General features: G+C 67.5%; 5 protein-coding genes across 10 annotated transcripts; 3 read left to right on the top strand and 2 right to left on the bottom strand.

Moving 5' to 3' along the window:
- Positions 1 to 58: 58 nt before the first annotated feature.
- Positions 59 to 6159, top strand: VPS9D1 (VPS9 domain containing 1). Of its 3 annotated transcripts, none has more exons than XM_053952419.1 (16): positions 59 to 177; positions 655 to 727; positions 812 to 904; positions 1011 to 1173; positions 1461 to 1572; positions 1695 to 1757; positions 1916 to 1968; positions 2048 to 2135; positions 2555 to 2640; positions 3014 to 3195; positions 3336 to 3465; positions 3538 to 3731; positions 3807 to 3888; positions 3973 to 4077; positions 4762 to 5110; positions 5187 to 6159. In XM_053952419.1, exons 1-16 carry the CDS (start codon positions 61 to 63, stop codon positions 6000 to 6002), a joined length of 2706 nt encoding a protein of 901 aa, XP_053808394.1. In that variant the 5' UTR covers positions 59 to 60; the 3' UTR covers positions 6003 to 6159. The 3 variants fall into 3 exon arrangements, with proteins under 3 accessions (XP_053808394.1, XP_053808393.1, XP_053808395.1); XM_053952418.1 differs by having other exon boundaries at positions 2735 to 3195; XM_053952420.1 differs by lacking the exon at positions 5187 to 6159 and adding an exon at positions 4242 to 4353 and having other exon boundaries at positions 2735 to 3195; positions 4762 to 4847.
- A 256-nt stretch (positions 6160 to 6415) lies between these two features.
- CDK10 (cyclin dependent kinase 10) lies at positions 6416 to 9680 on the bottom strand. 2 transcript variants are annotated; one of them, XM_053952456.1, is made up of 13 exons: positions 9482 to 9680; positions 9302 to 9374; positions 8814 to 8885; positions 8624 to 8726; positions 8427 to 8508; positions 8013 to 8080; positions 7771 to 7823; positions 7609 to 7678; positions 7469 to 7528; positions 7257 to 7380; positions 7035 to 7174; positions 6881 to 6933; positions 6416 to 6804 (listed from the first exon to the last, which is right to left on the bottom strand). In XM_053952456.1, the coding sequence occupies exons 1-13, from the start codon at positions 9626 to 9628 to the stop codon at positions 6707 to 6709; spliced, it is 1143 nt and encodes a 380-aa protein (XP_053808431.1). In that variant the 5' UTR covers positions 9629 to 9680; the 3' UTR covers positions 6416 to 6706. The 2 variants fall into 2 exon arrangements, with proteins under 2 accessions (XP_053808431.1, XP_053808432.1); XM_053952457.1 differs by lacking the exon at positions 9302 to 9374 and having other exon boundaries at positions 9482 to 9562.
- A 211-nt stretch (positions 9681 to 9891) lies between these two features.
- Positions 9892 to 14520, top strand: CHMP1A (charged multivesicular body protein 1A). Its single transcript, XM_053952465.1, has 7 exons — positions 9892 to 10035; positions 10205 to 10224; positions 10734 to 10811; positions 12170 to 12316; positions 12517 to 12645; positions 12744 to 12931; positions 13107 to 14520. The coding sequence occupies exons 1-7, from the start codon at positions 10011 to 10013 to the stop codon at positions 13126 to 13128; spliced, it is 609 nt and encodes a 202-aa protein (XP_053808440.1). The 5' UTR covers positions 9892 to 10010; the 3' UTR covers positions 13129 to 14520.
- Positions 14521 to 15487: 967 nt separating this feature from the next.
- On the bottom strand, positions 15488 to 20403 carry DPEP1 (dipeptidase 1). Of its 3 annotated transcripts, none has more exons than XM_053952454.1 (11): positions 20348 to 20403; positions 19838 to 19969; positions 18581 to 18713; positions 18241 to 18373; positions 18010 to 18160; positions 17847 to 17916; positions 16703 to 16879; positions 16540 to 16624; positions 16389 to 16464; positions 16106 to 16241; positions 15488 to 15822 (listed from the first exon to the last, which is right to left on the bottom strand). In XM_053952454.1, exons 2-11 carry the CDS (start codon positions 19954 to 19956, stop codon positions 15646 to 15648), a joined length of 1257 nt encoding a protein of 418 aa, XP_053808429.1. In that variant the 5' UTR covers positions 19957 to 19969; positions 20348 to 20403; the 3' UTR covers positions 15488 to 15645. The 3 variants fall into 3 exon arrangements, with proteins under 3 accessions (XP_053808429.1, XP_053808428.1, XP_053808427.1); XM_053952453.1 differs by having other exon boundaries at positions 19838 to 19990; positions 20348 to 20398; XM_053952452.1 differs by lacking the exon at positions 20348 to 20403 and having other exon boundaries at positions 19838 to 20075.
- Positions 20404 to 21012: 609 nt separating this feature from the next.
- LOC128793369 (sulfotransferase 2B1-like) lies at positions 21013 to 23090 on the top strand. The gene is given in 7 exon segments (XM_053952460.1): positions 21013 to 21030; positions 21032 to 21245; positions 21706 to 21914; positions 22045 to 22171; positions 22244 to 22338; positions 22413 to 22593; positions 22672 to 23090. Coding segments are annotated over 7 exon segments (960 nt in total). The 3' UTR covers positions 22788 to 23090.
- The last annotated feature ends 835 nt before the right edge of the window (positions 23091 to 23925 follow it).

Here is a 23925-nt window from a genome sequence, read left to right as displayed (position 1 = left end):
CCGCCGCGCTCCGGGCGGGCCCGCGGCCCCGGCGCGCCGTTCCGGGCCGGCCCCGCGGCCATGGCCGCGCCGGGGGGCGGCGAGGGCCCCGCGCCGGGCCGGGGGAGCCGCGGGCTGCAGGGAGCCATGAGGGCGGCGAGCGGCGCCCTGGGCATGGACAGCGCCGGGCGGACCAGGGTGAGCGCGGGGACGGCCGGGGAGGGACCCCCGCGTTCGGCCGCATCCCCGGGACTGCACCCCCGGGGCTCCCCGCGCATCCCCGGGCTCAACCCCCATCCCCGGGGCTGCATCCCCGGCCTCCTCCTGCATCCCTGAGCTCCCTCCGCATCCCCGGCTTCTCCTGCATCCCTGAGCTCCCTCCGCATCCCTCGGCTTCGTCCCCCGGCCTCGCCCCCAGCCGCGGGGCAGCACCCCGGGGCTCATCCTGCATCCCGGGGCTCATCCTGCATCCCGGGGCTCATCCTGCATCCCGGGGCTCCCCTCGCGTCCCCGGACTGACGCCCCACTCCCGGGGCGGCTTGCCCGGTCTGACCCCCCCATCCCCGGAGCCGCCCCCGTCTCCCGTTCGGACCCGGAGCTGCGATCCCCCGAGGCCGGGGGGGTTCCCGAGCTCCCCCGCCCCGCGGGGTCCCCGCTCAGCCGCCCCCTTGGCAGGAGGCCTACGTGGAGTACCTGAGGAGCATCACCCTGATCGCCCAGGCCCTGCAGGAGGAGGCGGCAGGGACAGGTGAGGCAGGAGCCCGCGTCGCCCCCGCGGGAGCGAGGCGGGCGGTGGAGGTCCTGCAGTGCCCTGAGCACACCCTCCCCGCAGAGAACAGCGAGGGGGTCACCCCGGACACCCCGAAACTGCTGAAGCTGGCGGAGCAGTGCCTGGAGAGGGTCAAATCCATCGCAGCGGCGCTGGGTGAGTGAGGGGTGGGGGGTCCCGTTTTGGGGAGCTGGGTGGCCCCCCTGCCCCACCCAGGGTACCTGTGGTGAGGCACAGCCGGCCTGTCCTGCCCCCTCCCCAGGGAAAGCCCAGGTGAAAGCGGCTGCACCGGAGCGGGGCGGGGGCCCCGCGCCTCTCCCCCGGCACCGCCGCGTCTGCTCGGACGAGGGGGGGAAGCTCTCGCCATTCCTGCCCCCGGAGATCTTCCAGAAGCTGCAGATCGCTGAGGCACAGAGCGCACGCAAGTACGGGGGGCTCGGGCTGGGAGCTGGGACACGGGGCTGCGACAGAGAGTGGTGGGGCACGGGGGGCTGACGGGGACTGGGATACAGGGGATGGGACGTGGGAGGCTCAAACACAGCCAGGAGGACGTGGGGGGTTCAAACACGAGGGGTTTGGGGCGCGGGGTCTGGCAAGAACCGCGGCACAAGGACTGGCGGTGGCCCCGTGCCCGCCTGGGGAGTCACGGAGCAGGATGTGGTCCTGGCACGTGTCCTGTGCCCTGTGGCGAGTGCTGAGGCCGTTCCTACAGGGAGCTGACCCCGCTGGAGGAGGCCTCCCTGCAGAACCAGAAGCTGAAGGCGGCCTACGAGGCGCGGGTGGCGCGGCTGAACCCAAGCCAGGCCGTGCAGAAAACATCCCTGGCAAGTGGGGGCTGGAGAGGAGCTGGGAGCCAGGCAGGGAGAGGGTCCCTGGGGGACCCCCGCTCCCCACTGGTGGCCACGGGCTGTGGGTGGATGTTCCCAACTCCCCTCCCGCTCCGCAGACGCTGTCCCTGCAGCGGCAGATGATGGAGAACCTGGTGATCGCCAAGGCCCGAGAGGAGACTGTATCCTTCCCAGTGGGATTGCTCCAAAAGCCTCTGCCCTGGCCTGGGTGTCACCGACCCCACGAGGCCTTTGGGGTCCCAGCTGGGGGCTGGAGGAGGGCAAAGGGCAGTGGGTGAGCACAGTGGTGGCTCTGGACCCTTAACTGTGCCTGGCCCAGCTGCAGCGCAAGATGGAAGAGCGGCGGCTGCGGCTGCAGGAGGCGGCCAACCGGTGAGTGGGGATGTCACCGCGGGGACCCTGAGCTGTGGGGACACCCAGCAGTGCCCTCACTGGCCCGGGGTGTCCCCAGGAGGTTCTCCAGCAGCGTGGCCCTCACCCCCGAGGAGCAGGAGCAGCGAGCACTCTACGCTGCCATCCTCGAGTATGAGCAGGACCATGTGAGTGAGTGCGTGCCAGGGGCTGCTGGCAGGGCTGGAGGCTGTGCCATGGGGCAGGAGGCTGTACCACAGGGCTGGAGGCTGTGCCACGGGGCTAGAAGCTGTGCCACAGGGCTGGAGGCTGTACCATGGGGCAGGAGGCTGTGCTACGGGGCAGGAGGTTGTGCCACAGGGCAGGAGGCTGTGCCACGGGGCTGGAGGCTGTGCCACGGGGCTGGAGGCTGTGCCATGGGGCAGGAGGCTGTGCTACGGGGCAGGAGGTTGTGCCACAGGGCAGGAGGCTGTGCCCTGGGGCAGGAGGCTGTGCCCTGGGGCAGGAGGCTGTGCCATGGGGCAGGAGGCTGTACCATGGGGCAGGAGGCTGTGCCATGGGTCAGGGTGCTGCAGCATCCCCATGACCGGCCCCGGACGCTCCCCAGGACTGGCCAAAGCAGTGGAAGGCGCAGCTGAAGCGGAGCCCGGCGGATCTCTCCGTGGTGTCAGGGCTCTTCTCCTGCCTCCTGAGGTACTGCTGGGCCGGGCACGGCCCTGCCAGAGCGAGGGGGCTGCAGCTGCACCCTGCCGGCGCCCCCCGCCCACCCCCATCCCTCTGCCCGCAGCTGCCCCGAGCACCCCATCACGCAGCTGCTGCGGCGGCTGCAGTGCGCGGTGTACGCCCGGCTCTACCCCGCCGTCAGCCGCGGCCCCGCCGACGCCTCCCCCGCCTCCCCCTCGGGCCTGTCCTTCCTGTCGCTGGACGCGGGGGGCTCCTCGCTGCCCGCCGAGCCGGGGGGCCGCCGGCTCCGGGCGTCCCGCAGCCTGCACTGCATGTTCTCGGTGCCCGAGCACGGCCCGGCCGCGCTGCGGCACAGCCAGTCCAGCACCCCCCTCGCCGACAGCGGCGCCCCGGGGCCCGCCGAGCCCCCCGAGCCCCCCCGGGAAAGCTCCTTCGAGGACCTGGAGCGGTTCCTGGCGTCCCCCGAGGGCTGGGCCCCCGCAGAGCCCCCGGCCAGCTCCGGACAGGACACGGCGCTGCCCGAGCTGCTGAAGGGTGTCGTGAGGGACATCCACAACGCCATCGGTGAGGGGCAGCCGAGGGACTGGGGGGGCGGACGGGGGGCTCTCCTGCACCCCGTTTTGACCCGGGGCGCAGGGTGGGCAGGATGGGGGATCCCAGCGTGGGTAGGACAGGGGGTCCCAGCGTGCTGCGTGCCTTCCCAGACAGGCTGCTGGCTCTGACTCTGCTGGCCTTCGAGGGGCTCGGCAGCGCCGCCGGCAAGGACCAGTGCCTGGCCTGCCTGGAGGAGGCTTTCTTCCCCCCGCTGTGGGCCCCGCTCCTGGCCCTCTACAGGTACCGTGACCCGCCTTGGAGGGTACCGCTGACCCCTCGCTGGCACCCCCGCCGTCACCTCCGTGCCCGCAGGACCGTGCAGCAGCCCCGCGAGGCGGCCCTGGCGCGCAGCATGGAGCGGCACCGGCGCGCCAGCCCCGCCGACATGGGGCTGGCCTCGCGCCTCTTCCCGCCCGGCCCCGGCCGGCCCGCGTACGCCTCGGCCGTGCAGGACCTGCGCCTCATCCCGCTGGAGACCTGTCCCCGCAGGAAGCTGGAGTGCATCGGTGAGCGGCGCTGGGCACGCGGGGCGGGGGGGGCCCAGGGCTGGCGGTGACCCTGACGCCCGCCCTGTGCCGCAGTGCGGGCCCTGCGCGGCATCTGCGAGTGTGCCGAGGAGTACTGCGGCACCCGGGACGCCCGGAGCCTCGCCACGGCCGCCATGTGAGTGCACGGAGGGTGGGGCAGGTGCGGTGTTGGGGTGCCAGCCCCCGTGGCCGCCGTGGCTGATGGCCCCTGTTGTCACAGCGGGGCAGACGACCTGCTGCCCATCCTGTCCTACGTGGTGCTGCAGACGGGGCTGCCCCAGCTGCTCTCCGAGTGTGCCGCCCTGGAGGAGTTCATCCATGAGGGGTACGTGCCAGGGTGCCGGGCCATGCAGGCACCCCCGGGCTCGGGACACCGGCACCCTCCCGGGACAGAGCTGTCGGGAGGTGGCTGGGAATAGCAGCGGGGGCGGTGGATGTGATGTTGTCCTGGTCGTGGCGGTGGTGACAGTGCGACGGCTATGGGCACAGGTACCTGATCGGGGAGGAGGGGTACTGCCTGACGTCCCTGCAGAGCGCCCTGTCCTACGTGGAGTCCCTGCAGTGAGGAGGGGGCGGCGCGGGACCCCCACGCCCCGGGCAGGTGCTGCCGCCCCTCCGCGGGTCCTCCCGCCCGCCGGGGGGCGCTGTGGCGCGGGGGCGGGGCTCAGCCCCCGCGTTGCGGCCCGGCGCGCGCGGAAGGGGAGCGGGAAGGGAGCGCGAGCGGCCGGGACCGGCAGGTGCGGGACGGGGGGAACCGGGAGCGGGGCGGAATCAGGGCCGGGTGGGGACACCGAGAGGCCTCGGCCGTGGAGGGAAACGGGGGGAAGCAGGGCCGGGGAGTGACACCGGCAGGACTGGTAGCAGCAGGGAGGTGCCGGGGAGGCCTCGGGGGAGCGGAGTTCCGGAGCTGAGGCTTTGGCGGGGGGATCCTCACGGGTTCCGGAGGGGCGTGCCGGCGTTGCGGGTCTGGCGGGTCCCGGGGTGGGGTCTCACGCTGCTGTACCCGCAGGATGTGTGCAGGCTCGGCGCTGCGGCAGGAGCGGCGGCAGGACTACGGGCAGGAGTTCCGGCAGGAATTCCACCAGGAGTACCGCCGCTCACTGGAGCGGGAGCTCGGCCCCGCCGGGACCTGCCCCGGCCCCGCCGTGGCGGAGCGGCTGCGGCAGCGGCTGCAGCAGGAGCCGGCGCTGCTGGAGGCCCTGCAGGAGGACGCCCTGGCACTGCTGGCCCGGGGGCTGCGGGACCACCCCGACCCCCGGCTGGCGCTGCGAGGCTTGGCCAGCGCCTTCCAGCTGCTGGAGCTGGCGGCCGTCAACCTCTACCTCTTCCCGTGGCGCCGGGAATTCGGCACCATCCCGGTGAGGCCCTGAGGTGGTGAGGGGTGTTGTGGGGGAACCCAGGCACCTCCAGCCACGCTCCCCGCTCTCCTTGCAGACCTTCTCCGGCGCCTACGTGCACCTGCTGCGCCCGGCGCTCCCCGAAGCCGACCTGGTGCGGAGTTTGGGCCGACTGGGCTACGAGCGGCGGGACCGGCACCGCCTGGCCGTGGGCCGGCTGCCCCCGGGCCCCGCGCTGATCGCCGCCGCTGTCGGCTTCCTGGCCTGCCGCCTGGAGTGCGAGATCCTGGCGGAGCTGGCGCCGCGGCTGCGGCGGCCCCGCGCCGACGAGCTGCTGGAGGCGCGGCACCGGGCTGGGGGCACTGAGGGCTGCGCGGAGATGCTGCAGGAGCTGGGGACGCAGCGCAGGGCGGCTGCCGACTGCGGTGACGACGTGGATCTCTACCGGGAGAGCCCAGACAGCCCTGAGGACACGGGGAGCAAGGACACGGCCCCACCAGCGCTGTGGATGGACCCTCAGGATGTGCCCCCGAGGGGCTGGGGACGCTGCGACAGCACGCCTGGGCCAGAGCCTGCGGGCAGCGCTGATCCGGACACCTCTCACCTCCTCCCGGAGCGGGAGCTGGCGGGGCCCAGCAGAAATCCCCAGGTGCTGGCGGAGCCCCGGGATTCCCTCCAAGCCACGCCGGAGCTGCCCTGCTATCAGCTGCACTCGTGCCTGCACCGGGGCATGCTGCCCTCGTACTGCTGCAGCACCTGCCGGCAGCTGCACGGCGGCGGCTGCGCCGTGGGACGCGCCTGCCGCGGCCGGCACCGCGGCCAGGAGCTGCGCGGGGAGCGGCAGCAGCGCCTCTGGCTGCAGCGCACGGAGCTGGACATGCTGCTGGCCAAGGGCTCTGCGCCCCGCTCCTGACACGCCTGCTGCCCCTGGGGAGGGGAGGGCACGGCCGCTGCTTGGCACAAGGACCCGGACTCGTCAGCCCCCGAGACAGCGGTGGCCAGGCCCTGCCCCAGCCCGGGCACTGCTGGTGTAAATTATTCAGCACATCAGTAAAGTGGCTGCCTCAGCACGGGGTGTTCTGTCCTGGTGAGGGGGACCAAGATGCCTGGTCCGGGGGCAGGGGCTGCAGTGATGCCTGACAGCACTTCACCCTGCAGGAGCAGCTCCTGTCTCCCTGAGAGTGAGGGCCAGGACCCACTTAAATCGGGGCAGAACCTGGGGTGTCATGGAGGTCTCCTTGTCCCCAGGGTGACACAGAGGTAGAAGAGCAGAGCCACAGCTCCCACTGCTGCTGGCACCAAAGAATGAAGTCACTCCACACAATGTTGCCACTACCAGATGCTTTTATTGATGGCAGAGCTGGGGTTCCCCCCTCCACAGACAGCACAAACCAGGACCTGCCTGGGACAGGACTGACCCTGCCAAGCCTGGGCGTCCCCGGGCCCCATCTCTCCTCTCTCCTGGCTCTGGGGCCACGCTCGCCCAGCCGCAGACCGGAGCCTGCCCCGTCCCACACGGGCAGACGGAGTGAGGAGCCGTCCCCATGGCACTGGGACTGTTGGGCTGAGGGAATCCACCTCAGCCAGGACACATCACGCCTGCTCCCGGGGGCCAGCTCAGGGCTTGCTGCGCTTGGCCTGGCTCTCCGTCGCCGTGCTGGCCGCCCGCTTGTTCCGGTGGTGTGGGAAGGTGGGCATCAGCTCCGGCTCACAGGCTGTGGGGCACAGAGAGGGGTGAGCAGGCCCCAAAGCCTCCCAGTCCTGCCCTGCCCCAGGATGGGGAGTACTTACGCAAGGGCTTCTCCTTGAAGTAGGAACTCTCCAGGCAGTCCTTGGCTGTGGCCCTGTGGGGACAAAGGCAAGTGGCAGGGACCACCCCAGCCTGGGGGACAGCGTGGGGCAGGTCTCCCTGCCCTACCCACCCCGCATCCTGCCTGGCTCTTACCTTTTCTTGGGGTCGTACATGAAGAGGAAGTTGAGCAGTCGCAGCCCAGCCTCTGAGAGCCAGGGAAACCTGTGCTTCAGGTTGTTGTAGGGCTGTTTGCGCAGGGTGTACTGGGTGGCCAGCGGCAGCTTGGAGAAGCCCTGGGGGAAGCAGAGTGTGAGGAGGAGGCAGGGGAGCAGCCAGGGAGAAAGGACAGTGGGAAAAGGGGCAGGGAGCTCTTACCGGCCAGATGTTCTCGTTGGGTGTCCCCAGGAGCTGCACGATGAGGTCGATCTGGTGGATCTCAGAGGTGCCCGGCAGCAGCGGTTTGTGTGCCAGCAGCTCGGCCAGGATGCAGCCAGCAGCCCTGCGGAGCAGGGGAGCCTCTCCAGTGATCCCCCTGCAGTTTGCAACCCCCCAGCCCCCTCCAAGCAGCCTCAGCCCCCCCACATTACCACATGTCAATGCTGGTGGTCTGGGTCGTCATCCCCAGCAGCAGCTCCGGTGCGCGGTACCTGCGCAGGGGACACGCGGTGTCAGAGCTGGCACCAGCCCGTCCCGCAGCGGGGGACGCGCCCTGGCTCCAGCCACTCACCACAGAGTCACCACTTTGGGGGTCATGGGCTTAGGGGGCATCCCGTAGGTGCGTGCCAGGCCGAAATCAGCTGCAACAGAGAGCGACAGTCAGCAGGGAGCCCGGCTGAGCTGCGGTCACGGCACAGGGCAGCCACGGCCGGGCGCAGGTGCTGGGACTCACCTATCTTCACACAGCCCTTGTCGGTCATCAGCAGGTTGGACACCTTCAGGTCCCTGTGGGAAACAACAGCCGGAGCTGAGAGACCACACGGGAAATCCAATCCCATCATTCCACGGCCTCCCTGCCCTGCCGGTGCTCCCACACTGGTGGGCCCCAAAGCCCCACACAGAGCTGCTCCTGACGGTGCCACTTGCTCCCAAATCACCCCTTTGTGCCCCCCAGCACCATCCTGCCACTCCCACCTGTGGATGATGTAGTTCTCATGGAGGTACTGCAGGCCCTTGAGCACCTGCAGGATGATGCACTTCACCTGGGGACAGAGAACAGGAGCTGTCACCTCTGTGGGAGCAGCACCAACTGGACAAACCCACACAGCCCAAACCCACTGGGGTGTTCTCCAGTCCTTCCATCCCTATGTTCTCCCAGTGGGTTCTGGGTGGGCATTTTCTCCCAGCTCTGTTTCCCTGACAGTTTGTTCCAACCCCAAACCAAGCCTGGAAAGGCTTCACTGAGAGGCAGCAAAGCCCAGCTCAATCAGGAATCCCTGGAATCCCCAGCTCAAGGTCTAGGGAGCCCTTCACAGTGCCCACGTGTTTTGGCAGGGGTGGCAGCACCCTCTAAGAGGTGCTGGACCCAAATCCTGCCCCACCCTGTACCTGAGCCTCCGAGAAGGGCGTTTGCATGTTCTCCAGGAGACTGGCCAGGTCCTGCTCGCAGTATCCCATCACCAGGAAAATGCTGTTGGAAACAAGGTAAGGTCAGAGCCTCCCCCAGGACAGCTTTGTCTGCTGAGGCGGCTCAGGCCTCCAAGGAAGGCTTGGAAGGAAAGGGAGGACAGACAGGGAACTCTTACCTCTCCAGGTGGTTTCCCACAACCACGTCCTTCAGCTCCACAATGTTGGGGTGCTGGAGCTGCAGGAGCAGGGTGATCTCCCGCAGGCTGCTGATGGGCATTCCTGGGGGGGAAAGGAACAGCTGTGCTGAGGACAGGGCAGGACAGAGCAGGACAGGACAGAGCAGGCCCTGTTCCCCCCCACAATTACCATCTTTCTCGTTGTCCATCCGCACCTTCTTCAGTGCCACTGTCTCGTTGGTCAGCGTGTCCCGGGCACGGTCTGGGGACAGCACAGGTCACGTCAGCACCAGGGCACACACCTGGCTTTGTCCCGACCTCACCCCAGCCCCCCAGCTCAGCTGCAGGGGGGGAACTGGGTGAGATTCAGGCACCTCCCGACCCAAACCGTGCTGGGATTCTACACGAGGGAATAGCTTCCCACTGCCAGCGGGCAGGGATGGATGGGATATCCCTAAGGAATTCCTCCCTGTGAGGGTGGGCAGGCCCCGGCACAGGGTACCCTGAGAAGCTGGGCTGCCCCTGGATCCCTGGAAGTGCCCCATGGCAAGGCTAGACGGAGCAGCGTGATCCAGGGGAAGGCATCCCTACCCACGGCAGGGAGTGGAGCGGAATTAACTCAGGTCCCTCCCCGGTCCCGCACGGCCACAGCGCCCCGGGAGCCGCCCCCGCACTCACACACGATGCCGTACGTGCCCTCTCCGATCCGATTGAGCTTCTCAAACTCCTTCACGCTGCGGCACCGCCCCAGCTGTAACCACAGAGCCGCGCTGAGGCGGAGCCGCCTCGAGGGCGCCTCACCGGGGACCCCCGGCCGGCCCCAAGCCCTCCCGCACCCCGGCGACCCGCTGCACTCACCCGATCGGCGGCCGGAACCTCGAAGAAGCCGTCGCCCCGCAGTCGCCGCAGCCGCAGGGGCTCCAGCTCTGGCTCGGCCGGTGCCGGTCCCGGTGTCGGTGTCGGTCCCGGTGCCGCTGAGGTCGCTCCCGCCTCGGCCGCTGCCATGTCCGCGAAGGCGAGTTCCAATTGCGCACGCGCGGTATTATCCTGCCTCAGGCTCCGCCCACCTCCAGGCCCCGCCCACAGTCATTAAAACGCTGGAAACCGTTGTTAGAGAGCGACCAATAGCGACCCTGGCCCGGTATAGCCACGCCCCCAATTGGCCCCGCCTCATCGCGGCCCCGCCCTCAGCCACGCCCCGTCTCGGGTTTCTGGCCCCGCCCCTTCGCGCCCGACACCCCCGGTGCGTTCCCGCTGCCCACGTGACCTCCCCCCCCCTCCCCACCGGCCGCGCCGTCGTTCTCGCGAGACTCAGCGCGCGCACCCCGGAAGCGGCGGCGGCGTCACCCGGAAGCGGCGGCGGAACCCGGAAGCGGCGGCGGGCAGGATGGACGGTACCGGGGGGTTGGGCGGTACCGGCGCTTCCCGGTGGGGCTGGGGCGGGTCGGGAGGGGTGGGGCTGGCGGTGAGGGTCGGAGCCAGGACTGGTGGGCGAGACGAGTGGGCGGGGTCCCCGGTCTCCCGCTCTCCCGGTCCCGGTCCCGGTCCCGTCGCTGAGACTGTGCTCCCCTTCCTTTCCAGACACGCTCTTCCAGCTGAAGGTGAGAGCAGCGGAGGCCCTTCCGCCTCCTTTCGGTCCCGTATCGCCGGTCCCGGGAGAGTGCCGGTCCCGGTTCCGCCCGCTGGCTCGGCCTCATCGGGGCCGCTCCTGCGGCGGCACCGTGACAGGAGGAGGCCCCGGCCCGAGGGGTGACCGGAGGTGCCGCGGGCAGAGGGGCGGGCAGCCGTGGCCGCTGAGAGGCGGCGGGGGTGGGACAGGTGGCACAGAGGGGAACAGCTTGGCCGTGCCGGGGGGGTGAGGTGGGATCGGGGAAGGAATTCCTGGCTGGGAAGGCGCCAGGCCCTGGCACAGGTGCCCGGAGCAGCTGCCCCTGGATCCCTGGCGGTGCCCAAGGCCAGGCTGGACAGGGCTCGGGGCACCCTGGGACGGTGCAAGGTGTCCCTGCCACGGCAGGGGTGGGGCGGGGTGGGCTCCGGGGTCCCCCCCCAGCCCCAAGAAGAACGTGACCGCCGCTGCTCCTGCCCCCCCGGACCCCGCTGTGTCCCGCAGTTCACAGCCAAGCAGCTGGAGAAGCTCTCCAAGAAAGCCGAGAAGGACTCCAAGGCCGAGCAGGCCAAAGTGAAGAAGGTGCGTGGGGCTCGCCCTGCCGGGGCTCGGCACCGGGGGGCGGCTGCAATTCCCTCCTGGCGCCCCCTGGGAGCGGGGCAGGGCCAGAGCTGCAATTCCCTCCTGCCACCCCCTGGGAGCGGGGCAGGGCCAGAGCTGGAATTCCCTCCTGCCGGGCAGGGCCAGAGCTGGAATTCCCTCCTGCCGCCCCCTGGGAGCGGGGCAGGGGCAGCCCCAGCACACCCAGCCCCACGGGGGGGTTTGAGTGCTGCTTGGGGCAGTTCCCAGCTGCGTCCTGCTGGGAGCCCCGGGGCTCTCTGAGCTCTCCGGGGAGCGCCGGCGTCCTGGAAGGGACGGAGGGATGGGGGCGAGAGAGCGCTGCAGGCAGGACAGACGGGTTATTGCAAGGGGCGTGGGGCCCTGCCTGGAGCTGCCAGCCACAGCTGGGGGCAGGCCCCGAGGAGCGGGGACAGGGAGAGATAGGGGGAGAGAGAGAGGGTGGGGATGGGAGAGAGAGAGAGAGAGAGAGGGGATGGGAGAGAGAGTGAGAGAGAGAGAGAGAGGGGATGGGAGAGAAAGAGAGAGAGGTGGTAGGGATGGGAGAGAACGTGAGAGAGAGAGAGGGGATGGGAGAGAAAGAGAGAGAGAGAGAGAGAGATGGTGGGGATGGGAGAGAAAGAGAGAGGTGGTGGGGATGGGAGAGAAAGTGAGAGAGAGAAATGGTGGGGATGGGAGAGAGAGAGATGGTGGGGATGGGAGAGAAAGTGAGAGAGAGAGTGGGGATGGGAGAGAAAGTGAGAGAGAGAAATGGTGGGGATGGGAGAGAAAGTGAGAGAGAGAGAGAGAGAGATGGTGGGGATGGGAGAGAGAGAGAGAGATGGTGGGGATGGGAGAGAACGTGAGAGAAAGAGAGATAGTGGGGATGGGAGAGAAAGTGAGAGAGAGAGAGAGAGAGATGGTGGGGATGGGAGAGAGAGGGAGAGATAGTGGGGATGGGAGAGAAAGTGAGAGGGAGAGGTAGTGGGGATGCCAAGAGGGCCTCCAGTCCCCTGGGCACACCTTATCAAGGGCGCTTCAGAGTGGGCCCAGAATAAGACTTGGGCCAGTGGGATTACAGCTACCTGATGCTTCAGGGCAGGGTTACAGGTGTGGGGGAAACAATACATTCTTGAGGGATGGGACAGAACATTCCATTCAACCCTTGGATCTGTCTGCAGCTCAAAAGGGGGATTGCCTTCCACTGGCGACACCACTAGTAGGGTTTGGTGTCTCAAAGCTTGTTCTCATTTCAGTTTCCCTTACAGTTGCTGTATTTCCCAAACCTCTTGCCAGGCAGCCACAGTCACGAGGCTTTCCAATTTCATCTTCCCCATGGCCAGGCGCTGCAGCAGAAGAACGTGGAGTGTGCGCGGGTCTATGCCGAGAACGCCATCCGCAAGAAGAACGAGGGGCTCAACTGGCTGCGCATGGCCTCCCGCGTGGACGCCGTGGCCTCCAAGGTGCAGACAGCCGTCACCATGAAGGGGGTAAGAGCCTCCAGCAGGCCTTTGGGAGCTCCATCCCCGCGTGGAGCTTCTCCTCTCACTGCCTCCAGCCGCGCCCAGCTCCCCAGAATGACCCCGCCAGGGGTCTCAGACCCTCTTCATCCCACCTGGGATGGCGTCAGGACAGTGCTTGGATTTGCCTGCAACCCTCAGAGCATTCCTGAAGGAATCTCCTCTTGCAGGTGACGAAAAACATGGCTCAGGTGACCAAGGCCCTGGACAAGGCCCTGAGCTCCATGGACCTGCAGAAGGTGTCGGCAGTGATGGATAAATTCGAGCAGCAAGTGCAGAATTTGGACGTTCACACCTCGGTGAGTGCCGGGCAGCCGGGAGAGAGAGGCTGGGATGGCAGGGGGATCCCTGCCGGCTCTCCGGGCCGGGCAGGGGGACAGGGCTGTGTCTGTCCCAGGTCATGGAGGACTCCATGAGCTCGGCCACCACGCTGAGCACGCCGCAGGAGCAGGTGGACAGCCTGATCGTCCAGATCGCCGAGGAGAACGGGCTGGAGATCATGGACCAGCTGAGCCAGCTGCCCGAGGGGGCCTCGGCCGTGGGGGAGAGCTCCGTGCGCTCCCAGGAGGACCAGCTGTCCCGGAGGTTGGTTCTCTCCCAGTTCCTGGGCACTCCCAGCGCTTCCCAGGATCCCTCACTGGCCTGAAGGGGAAGAGTTGGCCCTTCCTGGGGGCCCAGAGGGGTTCCCTGGCCAGGCTGGCTGCAGCTGGGGCTGTTCCTGCTGCCCTGACCTGGCTCCCCTCTGCTGCTCTCCCTCCAGGCTGGCTGCCCTGCGGAACTGAGCCCTCCCTGGGCCTGTGGATGGCACTGCTGGAGCGGGGCCCCCTCCTGCAGCACCCCCCCACCTCAGGACTCTTCTCGGGGGGTGACAGCCCTTCCCTGAGCAGGCGGCGATCCCGGTGGGAATGTGGGAATCCCGTGCTGGATTTTGGGGGGGGCTTCGTCGGGGGGTGCTGCCGGTGGCGCCTGGCCGAGCCCCACATCCCGCTGCTGACGGAACACTAAGGGGATTTCCCTGCTCTCGGGGTGCTGCTCCCCAGCTCCTCTGTTGTTCCCTGTCCCTGCCCAGAGCTGAGCTGTGGGCCGAGTTCCTCAGGAGCTGGTTGGGAGGAGCAGGAGAACCCGCGGGGGCCCCCATCTCCGGGAAGGGCCCAGTGCCCGGCTGTGGAGCTGGGGAGGTCGGTGCCTTGCAGGAAGGGGTGGTGACAGCGGGGTGTCCCCTCCCTGGCTGTCACCATCCCTGTGCCCTCTGCTGCTCCGTGTCCCGCCGGGCCGACACCCCCCAGCCCCGTACCACGAAGTGCCCTTTGGAACACCCTCCCCTGCCCAGCCCCGTGCGTGTCAATCCACAGATTCCCCAGGCACTGCCAGCTGGAAATGGTTGTCCCGGCCCTGACTGCCAGTTTGGACCAGTGAGGACCCATGTCCGACACTGGGAGCGGATTGCAGCAGCTGTGGTGGCTGCAGACACGTCCCCAAATGTCCCCCTGCTGGGTGGGTGTGACAGGGAATGCAGAACCATCCCGGGAGCAGCTCTGCCTCGATCCCTGTGCCTCATCCCTGGATAGCCTCTGTCCCCTCGCTGCTGGCACCGGGCCAGGGGCAGGAGCTGCTCTCCGTGTGTCCCCTCTCCCTGTCCCTTGTCACCTTCCCCTGGGGCTGGAGCTGTTTGTGCCCCTCCCACGGCACCGCGGAGCTGCTGGGTTGCTGGAAGCTCTCCAGGAAGGAAACGCTGTTTCCTTCGGGTCTCCCAGGAGGAACTGTCACCTCTGGGGGATGTCATGGGGGCCACTTCCCGCTGCGTTGATTGTTTTCCCTGAGTTCCGTGGCCTTGGAGCGTGTGGCTGGTGACACAGAGCCTTCCTCGCCACCGAGGAGGAGGAGGAGGAGGTGGCTTTGGGCTACAGCAGAGCACTGGATCTTGTCCCACCTCCTGGTGGGCCAGGCGGGAAGCTGGGGGACCCTGGAGATTTGTGCCTGGCTCCTGGCTCCCTGCACGGTGTCCCCGCAGCACTGGGGGCTCCAGAGCTGCCCCCGTCCCTCTCCCCGGGCTGTCTCTCTGTGTTTTCTTTGGTGTTTTTTTTTTTAAGCTTGTCTTACTTGCCTTCTTTTTTTTGCCCAAACCGTGTCCATGCCCTTCTGTGGGTTGAAATAAACAATCTCTGAACACCCCAGTGTGTGTTGGGGGTGTGGATGCAGACGGGGTCTGTGGTCCCCCTCGTCTCATCGTGTCCCCTGCCCTGCGACAGGACCGGGTGCCAGGGGCTGCCCAGGAGCTGAGGAGGAGGAAGGGACTGCTCTTGTTCCCAGAGCCTCTGCCCATCCAGGAGCGGGGGAGTGGCTCGGGGCACCCACTCTGGGGATTCTGGAGGGCGAGGACAACCCCCTTCCCCCACTGCAGGGACCTGTCCCTTTCACGTGGCCGAACGGGCGGGCCAGAGTGAGCAGGAGCTCGGAGCAGCTGGAGCCCAGCTCCCTTCCCCACTAGGGTTGGGCCAGCCCAGCTCCCTGCACCGTTCCCCAGCCCTCGTGGGGACAAGCTGGGACCCCCGAGGGGAGACCCCAGGCTTGGCACCGCACCGAGGTGGCACCACACCCATCCCACCATCAGCACCTGCCCGCAGCAGCCTCGCTGCCAGGGTCGGGGTGAGGGTGCAGCCTTCCCTTCCCTGTTCCCATCCCTTCCCTGCTCCCTTCCCTTCCCTGTCCCCACTCCCTGCCCCGTGCCCGGCTGGCAGACGGGTGCTGTGCCTCAGCCAGATCCCGAATGCCACAGGAAGATGGCTCTCCTTCTCCTGCCTGTTCTCCCGCCTCCGCTCCGAAAACAGGCTGTTCCTGAATGCGAGAGGAAGTTGCTAAGGAGATAATTAAGTAGCCAATTAATTAGCTAATGATTAATTGAAGCATCCTGCGGAGGCAGCTCCGCAGCCGCCCTGGCCAGGTGCTGCCGGGATGTGTCACTCCCGGTACGGTTACAGCTTCCCGGTGTGCCGGGGCGGGCGCCGCCGGGACCCCACTGCTCTGCCCCGCCGGTGACACGCCGGGGTGGCCGGTGACATGCCGGGGTGGCCGGTGACACGCCGGGGTGGCCGGTGACACGCCGCGGTGGCCCAGCATGTCCAGCCAGGAGCCCCTGGGCTCTGGCGCGCGGTCCCGCAGAGCCCCACACGGACACTCGCTGCCGGCACTGCTCGAGCCACGGTTTTATTTTGCCAGCAGGTCCGGCAGAAAGGAGCGCTGGATCGTGCCCCGCCCGGCGGTCCCGGGCACGGTGCCAGGGCCACAGTGGCAGCCGGGTGCTAGGAGAGCACGGAGAGGAGCAGGGCCAGCGCCAGTGCCAGTGCCAGGGCTGCCGGCGGGCGCCGGGCAGTGCCGGCGCCGTTGGGGTACCCGTAGCTGGTTCTGCACGGCCCCTCCAGCTCCTCGAAGGTGATGGGGGTCTCGTGGGCAGCCGTGCCCTGCAGGCTCCTCTTCACCTGCGTGGGGACAGAGTGGGCTCCCGCTGTGAGGGGCACTGCCCGTCCACACAGAGCCCCTGCCACCCCAAACCATCCCACGCACGTCCCGGTGCCCCATGTGTCCCCCTGCCTCCCTGTGTCCCCATAAATTCCTGAGTGCCACACGCCCTGATGTTCCACCTGCGTCTGCCGCCCCGAGTGTCCCTGTGCCACGTGTCCCCATGTCCCTTACATCTCCATTCCCGATGCTCCCCGTGCCACTTGTGTCCCCTTGCCCTGCACATTCCCATGCCCTGCTCACCTCCTCCACTCTGCTGAAGACCCGGAGCAGGTTCTCAGCCAGGGCTCCCTTCACCTCCTCCTCGGTCCAGTTCCTCGCCAGCAGCTCGGCCACCAGCGCGGGATACTTGGAGACGTCCTCCAGGCCAGTGGGGACCCTGTGCCACCCCACAGCTCACAGCTGGGCCACCCCCAGCACCCCCAGCTGCCCACACAGGTGCAGGGGGGGACGCCCCCACCCCTCAGGAAGTCCCCATGGTGGGGACACGCTGTGCCATCCCATCCTGCACCATCACCCCCTTTACCCTGTGACCCCGTCGTAGTCCCCCCCGAAGCCGACGGCCTGGGCACCGGCCACCTTCTTCACATGGTCCATGTGGTCTGTGGGGGGGACACCGGGGTGAGCAGGGCAGGGGGGGGTCACTGCCACCCCCACCCACCTGGGCTCCCCCTCACCTGCGACATCGGACAGCTTGGCCTTGTCGCTGCAGGTCACGTAGGCGTTGTAGAAGTTGACCATCACCAAGCTGCCCGTGGAGGCCTTGGGGGGGAACAGCCCTGAGCCCCCAGCCCCTCAGAGCCCCCCGCTGTCCCTGGCCTGCCCTGTGCCCACACTCACCACCAGGTGCAGCACGTCGTCGGGCACGTTGCGGCGGTGCTGGCAGATGCTGTAGGCAGAGGAGTGGCTGAAGATGACGGGGGCTTTGGAGATGTTCAGCACGACCTTCATCGTGTCCACTGAGACGTGGGCCAGGTCCACGATCATGCCCAGGCGGTTCATCTCCTCCACCACCATCTACAGGGACAGGGGACAGGGGTGGGGCTGGGGGGCTGAGGGTGCATGGGAGGGGTCCCCTGTGGGGATGTCTGGGGCTGCTTGGGTGGCTTTTGGCTGGTGGGACAGAGGGATGGATGGATGGATGGATGGATGGATGGATGGATGGATGGATGGATGATGGATGGATGGATGGATGGATGGATGATGGATGGATGGATGGATGGATGGATGGATGATGATGGATGGATGGATGGATGATGGATGGATGATGGATGGATGGATGATGGATGGATGGATGGATGGATGGATGGATGGATGGATGGATGGATGATGGATGGATGGATGGATGATGGATGGATGATGGATGATGGATGGATGGATGGATGGATGGATGGATGATGGATGGATGGATGGATGGATGGATGGATGGATGGATGGATGGATGGATGGGTGGATGGATGGATGGATGGACGGACGGATGGATGGATGGATGGAAGGATGGATGGATGGATGGATGATGGATGGATGGATGATGGATGGATGGATGGATGATGGATGGATGGATGGATGATGGATGATGGATGGATGGATGATGGATGGATGGATGGATGGATGGATGGATGGATGGATGGATGGATGGATGGATGATGGATGGATGGATGGATGATGGATGGATGATGGATGATGGATGGATGGATGGATGGATGGATGGATGGATGGATGATGGATGGATGGATGGATGGATGGGTGGATGGATGGATGGATGGACGGACGGATGGATGGATGGATGGATGGAAGGATGGATGGATGGATGGATGGATGGATGGATGGATGGATGGATGATGGATGGATGGATGGATGGATGGATGGATGGATGGATGGATGGATGGAACTGGACTGCACTCAGCATGGGGCCAGCGGGTGCCAGTACCACATTCCTCCAATGCCACTGCTCCTGGACACCACTGCTGATGCTGTTCCTCACCTTCCCAAAGGGTGAGAGGCCGTGGTGCACAGGTTTTTCATCCTTGGTGTCCACCAGCCAGTTGTCAGCCCTGCAGAACAGGGAGAGCATCAGAGTGGCCACACCTCTGACCACGTCCCGCCGTGCCAGCGCTGCCACCCTCCGTGCCCCCCGGGGGTCCTACCAGGGGGTGTTGCAGCTGTGGGTGAGGGTCATGTAGCGGGCACCCAGGCGGTAGAGGGTGCGCAGGACGCCCAGGCTGCTGTCGATGGAGTGGCCGCCCTCCACCCCGATGAGGCTGGCCACCTTCCCGCTCCGGAACGCCTCCCGGATGCCTGCGGGAGGGCGGGGGCATCAGCCGGGGCGGGCAGCCCCCTCAGCACCCCCGCGGTGCCTCGTCCCCGCGCCCGCTCACCGCTGGCGTCGGTGACGCAGGCGAAGGTCTCGGGGTACAGGTCGCACATGCGCTGCACCACGTCCATCTGCTCCAGCGTGCGCCTCACCGCGTCCTTGTTCTGCGTCCCGCAGGGCACGTACACCGACCAGAACTGCCGCGGGCACGCCGTCAGCAGGGGCACTGCCCGCCCCGCTGCCCGCCCCAGTGTCTCTGCCCGTCCTGGTGCTGTCCCAAGAGCCCCAAAGCTCACCCCGTTGCCCTCCCTGCCCACCCCAGTGCCCACCACCCTCCCTGGTATCCTCACTGGTGCCCCTGCCCTCCCCAGTGCCCACCCCGCTGCCCACCCCAGTGCTCCCACCTGCCCGCCCACGTGCCCCTGGCGCAGTTTGGGGATGTTGGTGTGGGTGTCGTTCAGCAGTGTCAGGTTGGCTGCTGGCAGCCTCAGCTGGTTGTTGAACTTCCAGAGGAGCTGCCAGGGCAGGTCGTTGTGCCTGGGCAGGGACAGGGTGGGCACTGAGGAGTGGCCTGACCTTTTGCCCACTCACCCTCAGTCCACCCACCCCCCTGGCTTGCCACACACAGAGTCCCCTCATCTGGATGTCATTCCATCCATCCATCCATCCATCCATCCATCCATCCATCCATCCATCCATCATCCATCCATCATCCATCCATCCCTCCTTCCATCATCCATCCATCCATCCATCATCCATCCATCCATCCATCCCTCCATCCATCATCCATCCATCCATCCATCCATCCATCCATCCATCATCCATCCATCCATCCATCCATCCATCCATCCATCCATCATCCATCCATCCATCCATCCATCCATCCATCCATCCATCCATCCTCCACCCCCCCTTGGTCCATCTGTCCACCCACCTGTCCCCTCAGCCAAAAGCCACCCAAGCAGTTCCAGACAGGAACTGGAGACAGGACACTCCCAGGGGACAGTGCCATGTGGGACCCCCCGGAGGACCCTTCCCTGTGTCCCTTTCCAACCCATCATCAGCCCTCACACCCAGGGGAGCCAGCCCGACATCCCTTTGATGGGGACGTCACCGCAGGGACATCCTGGCACGACCATCCCACACCCAGCAGTGCCACTGGGGAAGTGGCAGGGTCCGGGCTGGGTGCCACTTCCTGCTCCTGTCACAGTCCCACACCCCCCTGCTCCCCCTGCCATGCTCCCTGTTCTGGTGGCACGGCGCTGTTCCACAAGGGAATGCTGCAGGGGACCGGAGCCTCCTGAGGGTCCTGAGAAAGGACCAGGCACATCACTCAGGACTGAGCAGGAACTTCCCCCAGGGCAGCCTAACCCCGGCTTCCCCGTACCCTGCCCACTCCCGCTGGGCTGCGGCGCCGGGGATCCCCTCGGCTGCACAGACGGTCCCACGGGATCCCCGGGAAAGCTGTCCCCTGTCCCCACACAGCCCGGGGGTGCCTGGCATGGGGATCCCCCAGGAAAGTTGCTCCCTGTTCCTGCACAGCCCTGGGGTGCCCGGCCCCGGAAACCCCCAGCGGGCTGTCCCGCAGGGTTTCCCAGCTGGGGTTTTCCCACAGAGAGGAGCAGCTGGGCACGCTGCGGGCCCAGGTGACCTTTGCTCACCCGTCGATGACCGGCGTGGTGGTCATGATGCGCTTGGCCTCCTCCAGGTGCTTCTGTCCAGTGCTGGGCAGTGCCAGCGCCAGCGCCAGCGTCAGCACCCACACGCTCCGGCCTGGCATCTTCTGCTGGGTGCTGCTGGGGACAAGGGGGGACCTGCCACCACCGTGAGAGCACATGCACTGGGATGGCTGCGCCGCGCTCCTCCGTCCCCTCCCGTCGTCAATGAGTAACCAGGAGCGCAGCGTTACCCCTCCCTGGGTGCCCTGTGCCCGCCTGGCAGTGCCAGGGCTCCGCGGCCTCCCCCAGCCCAGCCCCGGTGGCTGTGCCGTGCCACGGCCTCTCCTCCGAGCTGCGGTGACGCTCCCGATCCTCTAATGAAGCCCAGATTCTTTTCGGTTGGGAAAGCGCCAGTCCCATCCGTGCCTCAGCCTCCCCGGCACCGGCACCCACCGGCACCCCCAGTCCAGCACTGGCACCCCCAGCACCCCCAGCACGCCTGGCCCCGCTCACCCCGGCCCCGGGACACTTGGGCAGTCCCTGCCTGCGACGGCTGTGATTTAACTTTTCCGGCTTGCGTGCGGTGACGGGGCTGGGATGGGCTCCAGCCACCCCAGAGCCGCCCCCCGCCATGGCGCCGGAGCAGCCACATGCCCGGGGGCAAGCAGCCGGGGTGGCACGGCCGTGGCGTGGGGCTGCTGCTGGTCCTCCATGTGTGCTTGGATCCCCCACGCTCCGGTCCCGCTGCAGCGTCCCGAGGGGAAACTGAGGCACCGCTATCCTGCGGATGCTGCGCATCCCTGCTGGCTCCAGCTGTGGTGTCCTTCCTAGCAAGGGCCTTGGTGGGGCTTCTGGGAATGGCATGGAGCCACGTGGAGATGGCCGGTCCAGCTGGACACCTCATCCTGCGGTGTGCTGGGATGGGAACCCCCTCCTCCGGTGCCAGTCGTGGGGAGCTCGGCGTGGGGACGGTGTGGGGCCGGCATCCCTCGGGTTTCCTGGCCTCCTTCCCGAGGTGAAGCGGCCCCCACGTTTCTCCCGGCTGCGGCGGTGGGTCTGGGAAGGGAGGACTCCCATCCCACCCATGCCCTCCCATCCCATCCCGGGTGTCTGCAGCCCCTGCCAGCAGCGCTTTCCCGGCGATGGCCCCAGCGCGGATTCCCGGCTCCCCGGCAGGAATGTGCCGGGGGGTTCCGGCCCCCCGCCCGCCGGGGCCGCTTCCTCTTTCGGCGCTATTTAAGCGGCTCCCGGCGCGTCCCGCCCGGCCGGGCCATGGAGCGCATGGAGGTGACCGAGACCTTTGCGGGCATCGCCCTGCCCGGCCACCTCCACACCCAGGAGTCCCTCGCCTTCGCCGCCGCCTTCACCTTCCGCCCCACCGACGTGCTCATCGCCACCTACCCCAAATCGGGTGAGGGCATGGGGGGACACGGGGACAACGAGGGGATGCGGCGGGACGGGGCTGGGACCCCGGGCTGGAGCGGGGAGCTCTTCCAGGGCTGCCGGGGGGCTGGGAGATGGCCGGGCTTGGAGACAGCCGGACCTGGTCCCCGCGGCCACTCTTTGGTACAGCACGGGGACCCCTGGCCAGGAGGTCCTGCCCCGAGCCCCTCTCCTGCTGCCGTACTGTGCCCAGCCCTAGACTGGCGTCCCTGGGGGCTCAGGGAGGGGGCACACGGCACTGCCACCCCAGCTGCTGGTACAGGAGGGGTCGGGATGGGATGGGATTGACAGACTGAGCCGTGCCTTGCTGTGCCAATCCGTGCTACCCGTGCCAGTGCAGTGCCGTTCCGTGCTGTGCCGTACAGCGCCGAGATGTGCCACGCCACGGTGCCAGGCCCGTGGCCCTGCCCTGACACCCACCTCCGCAGGCACCACCTGGATGCAGGAGATCCTGACGCTGCTCTTCAGCCTTGGCGATGCCCGCCCAGCCAAGACCATTCCCAACTGGGAGCGGGCGCCCTGGCTGGAGCAGATCTACTGCCGGGAGGCTCTGCGGGACACCGAGACCCCGCGGCTCCTCACCACCCACCTGCCCGCCCACGTCCTGGCCCCCGCCCTGCAGCGCAGCAAGGCCAAGGTGAGAGGGGTCCCCAGTGGTCTGGGGGTCCCTGCAGGGACACCCCACACCCATGGGGAAACGCTGGGGGCTTTCTGAGCGGGGTGGAGGGGAATCCCCCCGCTGTGGGGGTGACACTGTGTCCCTCCAGGTGATCTACGTGGCCAGGAACCCCAAAGACGTCGCTGTCTCCTTCTACCACTTCCACCACCTGGCCAAGTTCCTGCCCGACCCCAGCTCCTTCGATGCCTTCCTGACGCAGTTCCTCGAGGGCACAGGTAGGGACTGGGGGAGTCTGTGGGGGGACACTCAGCCTCAGGGCCCCCCATCACCCCCCGCCTCCCCCCCAGTGCACTACGGCTCCTGGTTTGACCACGTCAAGGGCTGGCTGGGCCAGCGGCACCTCCTGGACATCCTCTACGTCACCTACGAGGAGCTGCACCAGGTGAGCCCCGCTGTGTCCCCCGTCCCTGTCCCCGTCCCCGCCGGTGCCCGGTGCTGACCGCGCTCCTGCCCCAGGACCTGCGTGGCACAGCGCAGCGCCTCAGCAGCTTCCTGGGGTGCCCGCTGGCACCGGGCACGCTGGCAGCCCTGGAGCAGCACTGCAGCTTCTCCGCCATGCGGGACAACGCCATGGCCAACTACTCCCTGATCCCCGCCGAGATCATGGACCACAGCCAGGGCCGCTTCATGCGCAAAGGTGAGGGGGAGCGGGGCTGGGGGCGCTGGGGCACTGCGGCTGCAGCATCCCTGACTCCCCGTGCCCTCTGTCCCGCAGGGGTGGTGGGGGACTGGCGCAGCCACTTCTCCCCCGAGCAAAACGCCCTCTTCAACCGGCGCTACCAGGAGGAGATGGGGGACACGGAGCTGCCCTCGCAATGGCCCATGGCCTGAAGGTCCCGGGGTGTGGGGGGACGCTGAGCCCTCACCTGCTGAGAACCACCACGTGGAGACCCTGCGGGGACCCCCTCAGGCACCCCAAAAACACCTCCTGTGTCACCCCGGCACCAAGGGTTCCCATGGGGCTGAGGGTTCTGGTGAGGGGCCACGGCACCGTCCCACCTCCCTGGGGGCAGGGAACTTTTCCGGCCCTGCGTTGTGGCCATCCCCGTGGCCTTGCTCCCCCCGGGCAGGGACGTGTGGCCGTGACCCCCTTTCCGCCCATCCCACCCTGCGGAAATAAATATTTATTGCTGTTCCCAGGCAGGCAGCTATTCCCACGGGTGTGAGGCGGGAAGCAGCGGGAAGAGCTGCTGTTATCAGGAACACATCGGGGTGGGGACGCATCCCCGGGAACCTTATTGACAGCCGGGGGCAATGACCGGGGGGGGCGGCAGGGGCCGGGGCGGGGTCACAGCATAGCGACAGTGGCACCAATGTCCTGCCACTCCTGCCCCCTCTGCTAGCCTTGCCAACCCTGCCACCTCTGCCAGCCCCTCCTGCCGGCGGGGACAACCCAGCGTGGTGTCTCTGGACATTCCCAGCCCTGCGGGGTCCCTCTGCACCCACCCTGGGGTACCCGTCTGTCCCCATGGGTTGGGGTGCCAGGGCAGCTCCTGCCCGCAGCAGGAGTGGCCCCTGCTGCAGCCTCCCAGGCGGCAGGTTTGGGTTTCCACGGCAACACCCAGGATCCCGCCTTAAAGGAGATGAATCAGGAGCTAAAAATAGGGGCTGAATGGGGGTGCAGGTACTGCGCCCCTGCCCGTGCCTTGTGCCCGTGCCTTGTGCTGCCAGCAGTGCCCAAGGGCCAGCAGAGCTGTCCCGGAGAGTGACACCCACACGGGGCCAGCCTGGCACGGGTACCTGCACCCAGGGAGATGGCAGCATCCCGGAGCCCAGCTCACCGGCACCTGCACGGCGGCTCTCAGGTGGCCCCTACCCCACGAGGCTGTGCCAGGCTCCAGTTTCAGTCCCCGTGGTGGCCCCTGGGCATGTCACCTTGCCAGGAGCATCTGCCGGCACCATGCTGGCAGCATCGGCACACAGCATGTGGCAGCAGCGTGGCACAGTGCCCGGCACACGGCACGTGGCA

This window comes from Vidua chalybeata, chromosome 11 (genome assembly GCF_026979565.1).
Source record: "Vidua chalybeata isolate OUT-0048 chromosome 11, bVidCha1 merged haplotype, whole genome shotgun sequence".
NCBI classification, from domain to species: Eukaryota; Metazoa; Chordata; class Aves; order Passeriformes; family Viduidae; genus Vidua; species Vidua chalybeata.
The sequence above is the reverse complement of the archived record's forward strand: the minus strand, read 5'-3'. Positions and strand labels throughout refer to the sequence as shown.